We start from the raw sequence: 15,326 nt of genomic DNA, 5'->3' as shown, positions 1-15,326 counted from the left end.
CCCCAAGAGGAACCCAAATGGTCCCAAAATGCACGAGCGCTCCCGGGGTCTCTGCCTTGGCTCAGCTCTGCTCCATTTGCACCTTGCAGTTCATTGTCCCGTTCCAGCTTTAGCCCAGGCACTCCCACCCTGCTTGTTTGTCTCTCTGCAGCCCACGCTGTTTGTGCTCCTGGGCTGAGCTTTGGATCATTTGTCCTTGGTGCCCAGCTGGAGCAGGAATTGTTTTGTCTCCCTGCTCTGGTTCCTCTTGGGGGCAGCCCTGGCTGGGCTCTGGTGCTGCCCAAGGTGGATCCATGGAGGAGATGCTTTGGATAAATCCCTGCTTTATTCTGTGACTCCACCCAGCCTCTGCTCCAGGGCAGCCTGCTCAAGGCATCATCAGGATTTAATAACAGCTTTACTTCTCATTAAAAGAAGGACATATTTCATAATTAAACTGTTTTTTTATAAAATGCCCAATTCTGGTTTTAGTAACTGTTCAGGAGGAGATCCTGCAGCACATCCCAGACCCAGAACAGAGCCGGGCTTGGAATACCTGCATGAACACAGATTAATTAATCATTAATTCATCCCAGAATGTACTCCTGAGACCATTTCCTCCCAGAAAAATCAGGGGCAGGTTTGGGAGCCACTCCTGCAATATTTACAGGAATTAACCTTAGGCCCTGAAGGGATTTCTGTATCCAGCAACGAAACAAAACAAATCCCACACCAACGGTTTGGGTTGGAAAGGACCTTAAAACCCATCTCATTTCCATGGGCAGGGACACCTTCCATCATCCCAGGTGCCCAGGCACGAGGCAATTATCCCAAAAACAAATTTGGGATATGGGATTAAGAAAACAAAAGTCTCAGCCCCAGAGCTGCAGTAAAAACCCCTTTATTCCCCCAAGAACATTTCCATCCATGCGCATTTCCAGGAGAACATCCCATCCCCATCTCCAGTGGGGCCTCTTGGAGCAAATTCCATGATTTTTTTTTTTTTTTCCTCCTGGCTGTGAGAACAACCCCCCAAAAAAATCAATCCCCTCCTGCCAGAGGTTCTGTTTTGCCTGACAGCCCTGCCCACAGATGGAGCTGTCCAAACCCAAAAGTGCAACTGGAACCAGCGAGGAGCGGTTCCAAAGTGGGAAAGGATGAATATTCATTGGAATATTTTGGTTGCCTCCCATCCATCTTCGTAGCAGACATTTTGCTCCAGCTCTGGCTGGAGCTCTGACGAGTGACAGCAAGAAGAAGCCTAATTAGCATAAAGGGTAATAATTAAGGATGCAAATGCAGTCGATGTCACTCAGTAATTTAACCAGGAGTGGGCAAAGCACCAGCAGATCCCTGGCTCAAGGAAAACAACCCCAGGAAAGGGATTTGAGGAGGAAAAATGCAGGGAAGGAATGGAGTTTTTTAAACGAGAAAAAAAAACCCCAATCCTAGAATTCCAGGAGGTTCAGGACTTTTTAAAAACAGGGAATGGGTTGGAGTTTATGGGATTTTGTGGCAAAAGAGGGGGGAAAGGGAAAGCAGGAGGAAATAATCTCTTGGGAAGGCGTTTTGTGCAATACGAAAAAGGGACATCCACAGTATATCCATAGGTAAATCCACAGGGACAGCCAGAAATCCCCCACAGCCCCAGCCTCAAACACTGCCAGCATCCCTGGACTCACTGGGATCTTCCCAATGGGCGGAACAGGGAGTTCAGTTCTGCTGAAAAGGGCTCTGGCTTTTCCAGGGTGTTGGAATGGGAAAGGTTTGGGTTGGGAGGGACTTTCAAGGGGTTTATTCCAACCCTACAGCCAGGGATAGGGACAGTTCCCACTGGGATGAGGGATTTTTTCCATCTCTCCTGTTCATCATTGATGTGGGGACAAACTTAACCTGTAAAAACCTTTTAAAATATTCAAGACATTGAATTAGGATCACAGAAAACCAGGCTGGAGCTTGATCCCAAGGATCAGTGACCAACCCCAGATTATTTGCTGGAGAACGAATTCCAATCCTAAAATAAACAGGCGCAGAATCTGCCAGACCTGGGGAAGCGCTTTGAAAATCACCCCAAATATTCCAGTTTCTCTGAAACACGTGCAAAGCCTGGAACTAAAGAGCAGCGCCTTTAAAATCCACCCAACCCTAAAGCCCTGCCCTATAAAAGCATTTCCCACGCCATAAACGTGCTCCTGCAGGATTTTTGGAAGCCTTTCCCCCCTGTTTTTCACACAAAATGTGGCTTTTTGAGAGCACAGACCACTGATTCTTAATGCGGGTTGGATTTTATGGCTCAGCTCCCAGGTCAGCACTCAGTGGTGAGGATTTCAGTGGGACCACATTTCTAAGCACCATTAATTCACAGCAGTCCGTCATAATCCCATCATATGGAATTAGCAGCATCCCGGTTTGTATTTTTTTTCCCCAAGGGCTGCTAAAATATGGATCAGGCAAGGATCTGTGGCTGTGCCCCAGAGCAAAACCCCAAACAGCTTCGGTGGGGTGGCATTGTTCAGGAGTGAGCTGAGAAAGAGGAAGAAAAGTTGGTGGAACAGAGGTGGAAAATGGATTTTTGGTGTTTTCCAGAATCGCCAGTGTGGAGTGAAAAATCAGCTTGGAAAATCATGGAATTCCAGACTGGGCTGGGTTGGAAGGGACCTTAAAGCTCAGCCAGTTCCACCTTCCACCATCCCAGGCTGCTCCAAGCCCTGTCCAGCCTGGCCTTGGACACTTCCAGGGGCCCAGGGGCACAGCTGCTCTGGGAATTCTGTTCCAGGGTCTCCCCACCCTCACAGGGAGGAATTCTTTCCCAATATCCCATCTAAACCACTTCTCTGTCAGTTTGAACCCATTCCTCCTTGTCCTGTCCCTCCATCCCTGCAAATCCTCTCTCCCCATCTTTCCTGGAGCTCCTTCAGGCCATTCCAAAGCTTCTGTCCAGGTGAACATTCCCAGCTTTCCCAGCCTTTCCTCCCAGCAAAGCTGCTCCATCCCTCAGATCCTGCTGTTCCAGCAGCTCCACGTCCTCCCTGTGCTGGAAGCAGGAAAGGCCAAGGAAAAACTTGGATTTCCACAGGAAACCTTTCCATGGGCTCCAGCCCCTCATTCATCCTTGGAAAATCCAGGAGCAGCTCCAAACCCCACGGATCCAGCAGCAGAGAGGGCTCAGCATCTCCTGGAAAAGTTTCTTCAACTCTTTAAAATCCTCTGCAGCCTTCCTTGGGATCCTGGAACTTTATCCAGGGGGAGAAAACCCCCTCCAGTCTGGATTATTCCTTAAATGCCGTTCCAAGAATGGGAATCCTTCGGGAATGAAACGCTCCCAGGACACGGGATCTTTCCAAAGGCTGGGAATCGCATCCCGCTGGGCTGGAAATCCTGGGAATCGTGAACAAACAGCTCCATCTACTGACCCCTGCCTCCCAAACCCCAGCCAGAGGGTTCAGCATCCAGAGGTGCCGATCCCAGCAGGGTTTTCTGTTGTATTTGGGGGTCCCTGGATGAGGGGAGGAATGATGAATCTGACTCCGTGCTCTCAGGAGGCTCATTTATTATTTTATGATCTATATTATATTAAAGAATGCCATACTAAACTGCACTAAAGAATACAGCAAGGACACAGACAGAAGGGTAAAAGATAATAATGAAACTCGTGACTCTCTCCAGAGCCTGACACAGCTTGGCCCTGACTGGCCAAAGAGTGAAAACAACTCCCAGAAACCAATGGAACAATCACCTGTGGGTGAACAATCCCCAAACACATTCCAGACCAGCAAAACACAGGAGAAGCAAATGAGATCAGAATTGTTTTCCTTTTCTCTGAGGCTTCTCAGCTTCCCAGGAGAAAATCCTGGGCGAAGGGATTTTTCCAGGAAATGTGACTGTGACAGTTTTCATCCCAGGCACGGCCCCTCACAATCCCATGGGATGGGGGAGAAAATCGGGAGGGGGAAAGTGGGAGGTGAAGCCACTTTAACAGGGAAAGGAAAAGCCAAACAATGTTGGAACCCTGGGAATTGCAGAGAATTCCAGGCTTTCTGTGCTGCCAGGCTCTGACCCCCAAGAGAACACTGCAGTGACCTGAGGCCGTGGAGAAGCTTCCAGAAGGGAATGACAGAACTGGGATTGGGGGTGTGGGGTTTGGATAGAAGTGTGTGATATCACAGGGTGGAAAACCCAGAGTTTGGGGTTTAGAAAAGGCTTTTAAACTGAAATGTTAGAAGTGAGAATGTGGATTTGTAGTTTAAAGCAGAGACACGTTAAGGAAATTTAGAGTTTTAGAGTTTAAGTTACAGAAAAAATAACATTAGTTATAAAAGTAAATAAGTTTAGAATGTAGCACTGTACATTTGTGTGTTATAATTAATTAAGAAAACTTACACTGTAGCATGAGTCTATAAGACAAAATATTTAAAGATTGAGTTTAAAATATAAACATTTTTGTTACTAGTGCTTTATTAGTTAATAAATCTTTAAAAGGCCTTGTAACTAGAAGTCTTGTGCCTTTTTAAACCATGCTGTGAAGATGTGAGCTGAATTCACTTTTTTTTGTTCAGGTAAAAGGTAAGAAAAATAAACTGCATTATCAAAAACAATTCAGGAGTTTTGTCTTGAATTGCTTCCAAGTTCCTCACGCTCACCCTTCATCCTTGGCTGCAGGAATGTCCTTTAAAGGTCTCTGTCCTCTGCTCAGCCAAGGGTCCCCCCTGAGCCTCCTTTGCTCCAGGCTGAGCCCCTTCCCAGCTCCCTCACATTTTCCATATGGAAAATATGGATTCCATAAGGAAAGACGTGGAGATTTCCATAAAAACCTCCTGGAATTCCTGCACCATCCCGAGTCCAGGCCATGGGAGGTGGGTTTGGCATGGCTGCTCTGCGCGTGCCCCTCCAGGAACACCCAGAGATCCCTCGTGTCCTGAAAACCAAGGTGGGATCACTCACAGCTCGGACTCCGTGACCTTGGAGCCTTTTCCAACAAGAACTGTTCTGGAACCTCACCCCGGTGGGGGAAGCCCCACCAGCACCCCCTGCTCAGCCTTTTGTGGGAGCTTTCCCTCAGAATGACAATTCCTGAATGAGGAGTGAGGGGTGAGGTGAGGCAGCAGGGCTTTCACAGCTCAGTCCAGGCTGAAAAGCCCGGCTTGTGCCCCAAACCATAATTTTTTCATGTTTTTTCACAGAAAGGGTGATGAAGTTCTGGAATGTTCTGCCCGGGGAGGTGCTGGAGTCACCATCCCTGGGTGTGTTCAACAAAGCCTGGATGTGGCACTGGGGGCCAGGGCTGAGCTGAGCTGTTTGGGCTGGGTTTTACTCCACGATCTCAAAGGTCTCTCCCAAGCCAGCGATTCTGGGAATTCTGCGGATTCTCCAGAGCTGCAGTTCCCAGTCCAAGCCCAGCTGACCTTCGGCAGGGCAGGATTGCAGCTGCAGCTCCAGAAATGTCGCTGCTGCTCCTCGTGCCGGCTCCCCGTCCGTCACTGCCACTGATCCCAGGGGCCACAGCCCCTCCAGGTGACCCCATCGATGATTCCTCACCCCTGCCCTTGCTCCAGCCTCTGCCAAACCCCAGCCCCTCGCTCCAGGCTGTCCTTTCCCTGGCCCTGCTTTAGGCCTGGAATTAATTAGGCAGGACCCAGCCCAGCGGCTCAGAGAGCAGCTTTAATTTTGATTAATATCTCCTCCTGCCTTTCAAACCATCTAGGCACGACTCCCTGCCCAGCCAGGCTTGTTAAAATCATAAATCAATCCATTCCCTTCCCTCCAGACGCTCCAAGACCTTTCCAGTTGCAGCCATCCAGCTCCTGCTGCCACGGACTTTTATTTACTGGGTTTGCTCTGCCTCTGCAGAGAGGAAAATCCACTCATCAAAGCCAAAAAAAAAGCCTGGAATTTGGATTTATTTTAAAGGAATTTCAGTTACCTGGTGAGGGCAGGACACTTTGGACAGCTCTATCCAGGCTGGGAGTAAACAAAGTCACCCCAGGATTCATTTCCTGAGGTTCTGCCCATCCTTGGAATGTGCCTGGGATTAAAACACACACCTGACACGTGCTCATCCATTTATCTGATAAAACTTCCCTCAGTTTTAATCACCAGCCTGTTCAAGTCCTCAAAAATCTCATTTCAGAGCGCCAAACCAGCCCCTTTTATCCCTTCTTGATGCTCAGAGCCCTTCCCATCCCATTCCCAGCCCATCTACTCAGCCCTGGGAGAGAAAAACAACCAGGAAATCATGGTTTTTAAAATTTTTTTGTGTTTTATTCCCTTTTCTGGCACTCAAGGAACAGATTTGGGGTTTGGACCCCCAGGCTGGGGTCTGGGGAAATAGGGAACCCCAGTTTGGCCACGCTGCAGGGGCTCTGTGGGGCTTTGGGAGCTGCAGTCCCCCCAAAAGGAGAGGGGGACACCTTTTGGGGCAGAAATCTCCAAGCTGGCAGTCCCATCATCTCTCTGGAGTCTGTCTGGAAACCCGGCACTGGCAGGGATGAGCTAAACCTGCTGCTCTGTAACCAAAGATTCAGGCTGGGTGTCAGTTCCTCACTCTCACCCCAAAAACTGAGTTTTCAGCCAGACTTTGATCAGTTCTCAGCCAGAAAAGGGAAATTTTTTGTGTTTTTAATGGGGATATTCACGCTCTGAGCAGCCCCTTATGGAAGAGAGGCATCACTCCATCCCTTCCACCACCCTTCCCACTGTTTTTGTCCCAGTATTTTTGGGACAACCCCTGTGCAAACAAAACTGATCCCTCAAAATGTTTTCCCCCCTCGGTTGCAAAGAGATAAATTGGAAATTTATAAATGTTCCATTCCAAAGGCGCATCAGGGCTGGACTGGGGGCAGCAGTGGCCAAGCTCTGGGGCAGAATGGAATCAGGGAATTCCAGCCTGGCTGGGGCTGGAAGGGATTTTAAATCCCTTTAAATCCCATTTCATCCCAGCCCTGCCACAGCAGGGACACTTCCCCTATCCCAGGCTGCCCCAAACTGGCCTTGGACACCTTTTCATGGATGGGGAACTCTGTGCCAGCCCCTCCCCATTCCAACCCCTCAAATCCACCCCAAACAACCCCAAAAATCAGGAATCTCCCACATCCACCCAAAATCCATCACGAGCCCAAATCCAGCAGGGGATGACAGAGCTGGGCACAGATTTTTTTGTCAAATCCAAGGAGCCACAGCATTTTTACAGCTCCTGGTGCTCCAGACACACAGCCATAAACTCAGGACAGAATTCCAGAGGGATTTCTGCTCTCCCAAGCCACAGAGAATTTCTTTTCTGGGGTTTGGATGGTGTTTACCACCCTCAAAGCTGTGATGAGTGATGCCTGCACACACTCACCAAAATATTCTTTGTGCTCTCAGAGCTCCAAAAATATCAGTTAAACAAACAAACAAACAAACAAACAAAAACCAAAACCAAAACAAAACAACAAAAAAAAAAGAAACCCACAGAATTTTAAATAAAAATAATAATCCTGAGCCCAGTAAGCCCCAGGCAGGGCTGGCTCCAGGGTTTTGCCTGCTTTTCCCCTTTTTTCATGCCAGTTAAGGAGAAGCAAAAAGGAATGAATCCATCAGAAGGCTCTGCAGGTGTGGGAGGATCCCAGGTGCATGGTCAGGGGGGGATTTCTGCAGCACAGCTGAGATCCCAGCTGAATTCCTCCCATTTAATGGAATCCCAGCTCTGCAGAGCCACCTCAGGAGGAGGAGGAAGAGGATGATGAGGATGAGGATGGAGAGGAGCAAGGAGATGCTGCTGGAGAAGCAAAATCCCCTCTGCAAAGCAGGAAGCTTTAAGCAGAGGCATGAATCCAGCTTTTATGGGATGAAATCCAAGCAATCCAGGTTTTGGCATGGATTTCCCCTCCCAGAGCTCACCTACAACCCCCCTGTGCTGGGGGAAGCGTCCCAGCAGTGGGGCTGGATTGATTCACCAGCACAAGCAGGAGCTGCCAGGACAGCAACAAGAGCCCCTCATTCCCAAAAATTTCAACTTTAGGGGGCTGAGAAGCCTCTTCCAATCTCATGGAAGAAAATGACACATATCCCACATTCCCAGTTTATAATTTGATTTATTCCTTTAGCACAGTCCTTTGCTAAACTTTCCCTATCCCAGTGCTGGAAAAATGCAGAGGGAGCAGCTCAGCAGGGCTGGGATGGAGCTGGAGCTGCTCTGAGGGAGAGGAGGGGCAGCTTCAGCCTCTCAGGGATGCCAGATCCCGGCAGGAGGGGACAGCCAGGAGAATTTGGGCTCTGCTCCCAGGGAACAGGGACAGCAGCAGAGGGGACAGCCTCAGGCTGGGCCAGGGCAGCTCAGGGTGGATTTTGGGAACATTTATCCATGGAAAGGTTTGTCCAGCCCTGGCACAGCTGCCCAGGGCAGGGAGGAAGCTAAGACGGAGTCCAACCATCCCCAGCAGTGACAAGGCCACCCTGCTCCGTGTCCCCAAGTGCCACATGCACAGGGACTTAAATCCCTCCAGGAATGGGGACTCCAGCACTGCCTGGTTATTCCAGAATGGGTTGGAATGGACCTGAAATCCAATTTAATTCCACCCCTGCCATGGCAGGGACACCTCCCACTGTCCCAGGCTGCTCCGGCCTGGCCTTGGGCACTGCCAGGGATCCAGGGGCAGCCCCAGCTGCTCCGGGAATTCCAGCCCAGCCCCTCCCCACCAGGAATTCCCAATTCCCAATATCCCACCTAAAGCAACAGTCTCTGAGATTAAAGGTATCAATACACAGAGGCTCCTCGAGCTGCAGTGATAATTCCACCGTTATCCATTGCTGATGCCCGGAAAACCACGGAAATCCTGCGACAGGGGAAGGCACCGGTTTGATTTTTTAAGTTTGTTCCAAGCAGTTTTACCACTAAACGAGTAAACATTTCTAACTGAATAAATACTTTTTCACTTTAGTCAAGGAGCATTCAGTGGCTGTTGGTATAAATATTCAGTTATGGAAATGATTGGATGGAAATAGATTTTTCCATGCCATAAATAAACATTGTCTGCAAGGAACACACTCCCAACAAGAGGCGTGAATTGGAGCCACTGGTGCCTCCTGCCAGCCCTTGGGAATGTTTTATTTAGAAGCACTTCAGCCTGATCCCATCTGCCTGGATTTTCCTGGGTGTTTATCCCACCAGATTGTTAAAAACTCGGAGCAGAATCATGGAATCATGGAGCTGGGAAAAATCTTTGGGATCATCCAGTCCCAGCTGTGCCTGATCCCCACCTTGTCCCCAGCCCAGAGCTCTGAGTGCCACCTCCAGGAATTCCTGGGACACCTCCAGGGATGGGGATTCCAAACCATCCTGGGCAGCCAATTCCAAGGCCTGAGCACCTTTTCCATGGGGAAATTTTTCCTGGAAAATTCTCCTGCTCAGAGGGTGCCACACCCTGGCTCGGGGCTCACCCCAGCACTGGGATAGGGAAAGTTTAGCAGAGGAGGGTGCTAAAGGAATAAATCAAATTATAAACTGGGAATTTGGGATATGGGAGCATCACTGCAGTCCCAGCCTGGTGCTGGCAATCAGCAGGGAGAAATCCATGGGATTGACCCAAAGCCATGGGATGGGATTGACCCAAAGCCATGGGATGGGATTGACCCAAAGCCATGGGATGGGATTGACCCAAAGCCATGGGAGTCACCCAAATCCATGGGATGGACTCAAATCCATGGGATGGGAGTCACCCAAAGCCATGGGATGGGAATGACCCAAATCCATGGGATGGGAATGACCCAAAGCCATGGGATGGGAATGACCCAAAGCCATGGGATGGGATTGACCCCAGTCCATGGGATTTCCCCAAGTCTCCGGTGCTGGATGCAGGAGATGCTTCCCTCGAGCTCAGCACAGCTTTTGGCCCCACCAAGTGACACCCAAATGTCCCTGAGTTTGACTCTCCTAAAATGAATTTATGGGTAAAAGCCCTCGGGTCAGGAATGTTCGTGGTCCCAGTGAGGATGAGGAGATGAGGATGAGGAGGATGAGGAGGATGAGGAGAGCTCAGCGGGGGCTGGTGAAGAAACAGGAGAAAATCAGGGATAACCTGAGCAGGGATAACAAGCACCTGCCTCCTTTGGGTGGGATTTTAAACTTTTTTCCCCAAAATGATAGAACGTGCAGGAGCAGAGCATGAGGGAAGAGAGGGCAAGGAAAAGGGGGGAAAGGGGGGGGGAAAAGGAAAAGGGGGGGGAAAAGGAAAGGAAGCAACTGGAATTTTGCTTCCAGTGTCACACAGACTCAAGCAGAGCTCGACTCTGGCCCAGTCCTGCTGTCCAGCAGCAAGGATACAAAATATTGGGATGTTTCAAATGGAAGCAAGGACAGGGAATCCACAGGACAAATTCCTGCCCGCTGGGATTCACGGACACAGCAAGGAGAAGGAATTGCAGGCTGCCGGTGCCATCTGGCTGCGGCTCCTGGAGCAGGAGCGCTGCGCTGCCCCGGCACCGGGAGCCATTCCCTGGCTCCTGTCCCTCCATCCCTCATCCCAGTCCCTCTGCAGCTCTCCTGGAGCCCCTCCAGGCCCTGCCAGGGGCTCTGAGCTCTGCCTGGAGCCTTCTCCTCTCCAGGGGAGCATTCCCAGCTCTCCCAGCCTGGCTCCAGCCCTCGCTCTCCTGTTTCCTTCAGGGCAGGACTCACTGCTCAGGGCACACCTCGGGTGCTGTGCCCAGCTCTGTCCCCTCAGCTTGGGAAGAACCTTGGGACACTCGAGCGCGTCCAGAGGAGGCAACGAGGCTGGAGAGGGGCTGGGACACAAACCCTGAGAGGAACCCTGAGGGATCTGGGGGTGCTCAGCCTGGAGCAAAGGAGACTCAGGGCTGCTCTCATCACTCTCCCAGCTCCTGAAAGGTGCCTGTGCTCAGCTGGGCTGGGCTCTGTTTCCAGGCAGCGCTGACAGAAGCAGGGGACACAGCCTCGAGCTGCACCAAGGGAAATTCAGGTTGGATATCAGGAAAAAGTTTTTCACAGAAAGGGTGATAAAGTTCTGGAATGTTCTGCCCGGGGAGGTGGTGCAGTCACCATCCCTGGGTGTGTTTAACAGAGCCTGGATGTGGCACTGGGGGCCAGGGTTGAGTTGAGCTGTTGGGGCTGGGCTGGACTCAATGATCCTGAAGGTCTCTCCCAATCCAGAAATTCTGTGAATTTTCCCTGCTCTTCCTTTCATCACCGAGGTACTTTAGAAGCATTTCTGTCACCCTTGATGGCCCTGGCCACATTTAATTCCCTCGGGGTTTTTAACTTCCCAATTCCTGTGTGCTTGGATGAATTCCCTGCATCCTCTCAGGCTGCCTGGCCCTTCTCCACCCTCTGGAGGTTTCTTTCCAGGTTTGGGTTTGTCCCTTTCCCTCAGCATGGCTCTGGAATGCTGGACAGCTCTAAAGTCACTCCAAGCATCACCTGCAGCCTCTGAACCAGCCCAGGTGGAGCTGGATCCCTGCAGGAACTGGCAGTGTCAGACTGGGAGGATCAGGCTGAAAGCTCATCCCGGTCTCACAGCCGGGGAATTCCTGATCCAGGAGATTGGGATCCACCTGGGAGAAGGAAAAGAGCCCCAAGATCACCCGCAGGCTGGTCCCATAAAGCCAGGAGGATTCCCAGCAGGAGTGGCACTGCTTTCCTACAGAACCTCAGGGTTTTATCCTTTCCAATTCCTGTATGCTTGGATGAATTCCCTGCATCCTCTCAGGCTGCCTGGCCCTTCTACCACTCCTCTGGAGGTTTCCTTCCTTTCCAGGTTTGGGTTTGTCCCTCTCCCTCAGCGTGGCTCTGGAATGCTGGACAGCTCTGAAGTCACTCCAAGCATCACCTGCAGCCTCCGAACCAGCCCAGGTGGAGCAGGATCCCTGCAGGATCTGGCAATGTCAGACTGGGAGGATCAGGCTGAAAGCTCATCCCGGTCTCACAGCCGGGGAATTCCTGATCCAGATCAGGATCCACCTGGGAGAAGGGAAAGAGCCCCAAGATCACTCCACAACACCAGGAGGATTCCCAGCAGGAGTGGCACTGCCGTCCTATAGAGCACTCTCAGCTTTTCCAGCCTCGGGATGAGCTCAGAAGCCAAAGTTTTCCCCAAAACCTCTGAAATTGCTCCAGGGCCTGTGCCAAGCACAGGTTGTATCTGGTGCATAACCCAGTGCAATTCAGGGGGTTCCAGCAGTGCAAATCCCCTATAAACCCCATTCCAGCAGCAGGAAACTCCTCTCTCCCCAAGCATCCCTGTCTTTTCCTTGGCTCCAAGCAGGACATTTTGTTTCCCTACAGAAAACCATTTATTAGCTGTTTGTTATTAACGCAAAGCCCTTGAAGCGGGTTTTGATTTCACCTGTTCTTTGGGGGAATCAGCAGCTCTTTATAAATCGCTTTGCATCCAAATAAGTTCCAGCTTCACATCCATGAACCTCCAGAGACCGGAGCCACCAGGAGCAAAACGCAATTTTCAAGCGGAGCTCAGGAAATTCAAGGTTTTGGCACCTCATCTTCGTTGTGTGTTGGGCAATAAATACCTGCTTGAGGCAGCGAGGAGGTAAAAAGGAATTACAGCTCGTCCTGCACCGCTTCCTCCCGGGAGCAACGCAACAGGGAAAAGGGAATTCTGTAATTTTACAAAATTAGGTGCCAACGGAGGTATTTGGATGCTTACAAGGTAATTGGAAAACATATTTTAGCTTTGGTTTCAATAGGGATTTGTTTTGCAATTACCATCCCCAACTATTTTTTTCCCCAGTATGAGGAAAAAAATGTTCCAGCAGAGATTTGGGGCCCAGATCCTCAGGGCAACACAGGGAAAGTTATCCCAAATTCCTTTTGCCGTCAGAAAGGAGTTTTGCTCAGGAAAAAGGGACAAATATCCGTAATCCCCTGCCTGCCTTGAACAGCTCTTGCAGCTCTGAGAATCCAAAAGATTCCAATCCTGCTCTCAGTGGCATCCAGCATGGAGCATCCTCCTGGGTCCAGCACGTTGGGAAAAACATGGATTTCCCACTGGGAAGAGCTGAGAGGCAGCAGGAGGAGCACAGCAGTGGAGCTGCACAGACCCTCCCTTCACATTCTGCCTCCTCACTGATCCCGTGCTCCTCTGAAGCTCCACAGCTCAGTTAAACCCCCCAGAAATTCAGCATTCGGGTTAAAAAGGCAATGGGGGGTTTGTGGTTTTTCAGAAGCACACTGAAGCCAAACACATCCCACAGGATTCCCCTCCCTGTGCGCATCAACAAAAACTGGGGACAGGGGGAAGCCCAAATCCACCACCAGAGCAACCGAGAATTTTTATTTTTCAGTGTAGAGTCTTCAGACTGAAGCATTTTCAGGTGAGAACCAGGATTTAACCATTTCTCACTCAAAATGAGAGGCCCAACCACCTCCTGGCGAGGAAAAGCCAACCCTTCCCCAGAGCTCCCAGATGATGCCAAACCCTCACCGCTGTGCCACACATGGAAGGATTTAGCAGGAGGAGCTGCAAGGAGCTGATTCCTCACCATCCAGAGCCTGGGGACTGGAATGGGATGGGCTTTGAGGTCTCTTCCAGCCCAAGCCATCCCAAATTCTGGGATAACCCCACAGCCCTTCAGCTTTTGCTATGGGCACACCTGGGTTTGCTCCCACTCACACCTCATCTCACCGATGTCACAGCCAGGGGGACAAAACAAAAGCTCCTGGGCATTCCCAAAGGATCTGCAGAGCACTCAGCTGGGAGGGAGCAGCATCTGGGAGCCCAGGTGTGAGCAAAGCATTTACCTGCTCAGTCCCCTCACAGCAGTGCCACTGCATTGCAGAAAAACACCCAGATACTTGGAATCCCAGACCTCTGGCACACTTAGTGTGCTTTACCTCACTCCCTCCAGAGCAGCCGTGGCTGCCCCTGGAGCCCTGGAAGTGCCCCAGGCCAGGCTGCTCAGGGCATGGAGCAGCCCGGGGCAGTGGAAGGTTGGGAAGCTGAGCAGGGCAGCCCCCACATCAGCTAAAACCTGCACAGAAGGGAAACACGCACGGATCAGCTGGGTTAGGAGACCATTTATTAGGTGAGACTGAGCCGAGACGCTGCAGATGTGTCAGGGAGGCCTTGGGGCGCCCCGGGAGCTCCTGGCTGTCGCCTCATCCTCCAGGAGCTCAGTCCAGCTGCAAGAGAGCGAGAGACACGAGGGGAGTCAGCGGGAACCGGCACCCCCGAGCCCTTTCCCGCAGCCGCGGGGCTCACCTTGATGAAGCCGATGTCCTTGGCGTACTGGCGGAAGCACTGCCGGCACATGTTGAGCCCGTACTTGCGGATGAGGCCGTGGCGGTTGGAGCACACGCGGCTGTGAGGGGAACAGAGAGAGGCGCGTGAGGGCGGGGAATGGCGCCGGGGAGGAGCGGGGGAGGGGGAAATATGAGGGGAAAGGGGGTGAGACGGCAGCCACGACCCGGGGGAGCGCAAGGAGCGGCACTGACCAAGAGCGGGAGCCCTGCCCGAACTTCCTGGGGTGGCTCCAGTAGAGCTGCTGGTGGCCCATGGCTGCGCGGTGCCGAGAGGAAGATGGCGGCGGCCGCCCGCCCTTATAGCCCTCACGGCGCCTCCCGGCGTGCACCGCGCGACCCCCGCTTCCCGCCCGCCGCCAGAGCCGGGGGTGGGGCTCCCTCCGTGACGTCACGAGATGGGGCGGGGCGGCTCCGCCCGCTCGGTGACGTCAGCGCTGCCAAAGCTCGTGTCGCTAACGCAGCGGCCCGAGAGTGCCGGGCGCAGTGGCGCGCGCCTGTAATCCTAGCTGAGGGGGAGGCTGAGCGCGGCGGATCGCTTGAGCCCGGCGGTTCTGGGCCGCCCTGCGGTGTGGAGCGGGAGCCCGAGGAAACTGGCCGGCCTATCTCTATGGTGGCCCTGGGGAAGCCGGGTAAGAGGAAAACCGGCCCCGGGCGGATGAATGGAGCCGGGTGAAGCTCCTGTGTTGTGGCGGTCTTTGGTCGGGGGGACCGCGCCTGTGAATAGCCGTGCCAATGGAGCCTGGGCAATAGAGCGACACGCCGGTTCACCTTTTGCCGCGCACCCTAAATACCCACCAAAACCCCCAAACGCCCCTTTTTGCCCCAAAACACACCACGCCAACACCGCCTCCTACTGCACAAACACCGCAACAAGCCCGCACCGCTCAACTACACAATTCACTGCGCCGACCTAATCTCAAACACCAGCCCTGCCCTCAATAACAAAAAAAATCTGCACAAACACCCGGCAAACACCTCCCCGAGTTTGGTTTTTTTCTCCCAATGCCGCTTCATGTGCTCAAAGCCGCCTCATGGTGCCCACACCTCCACCGACACCAAGCCTGACCTAAGCCTTCCTGTCACTTACCAAGCCTCAGCTGCT

At 52.0% G+C, this 15,326-nt stretch overlaps 1 protein-coding gene across 1 annotated transcript; it reads right to left on the bottom strand.

The window, feature by feature from the left end:
- Window positions 1-13,979: 13,979 nt before the first annotated feature.
- RPS29 (ribosomal protein S29) lies at window positions 13,980-14,577 on the bottom strand. Its single transcript, XM_038138358.1, has 3 exons — window positions 14,417-14,577; window positions 14,184-14,283; window positions 13,980-14,104 (listed from the first exon to the last, which is right to left on the bottom strand). Exons 1-3 carry the CDS (start codon window positions 14,476-14,478, stop codon window positions 14,096-14,098), a joined length of 171 nt encoding a protein of 56 aa, XP_037994286.1. The 5' UTR covers window positions 14,479-14,577; the 3' UTR covers window positions 13,980-14,095.
- Between the last annotated feature and the right edge of the window lie 749 nt (window positions 14,578-15,326).

The sequence above is a fragment of the Motacilla alba genome, chromosome 5 (assembly GCF_015832195.1).
Source record: "Motacilla alba alba isolate MOTALB_02 chromosome 5, Motacilla_alba_V1.0_pri, whole genome shotgun sequence".
NCBI classification, from domain to species: Eukaryota; Metazoa; Chordata; class Aves; order Passeriformes; family Motacillidae; genus Motacilla; species Motacilla alba.
The sequence above is the reverse complement of the archived record's forward strand: the minus strand, read 5'-3'. Positions and strand labels throughout refer to the sequence as shown.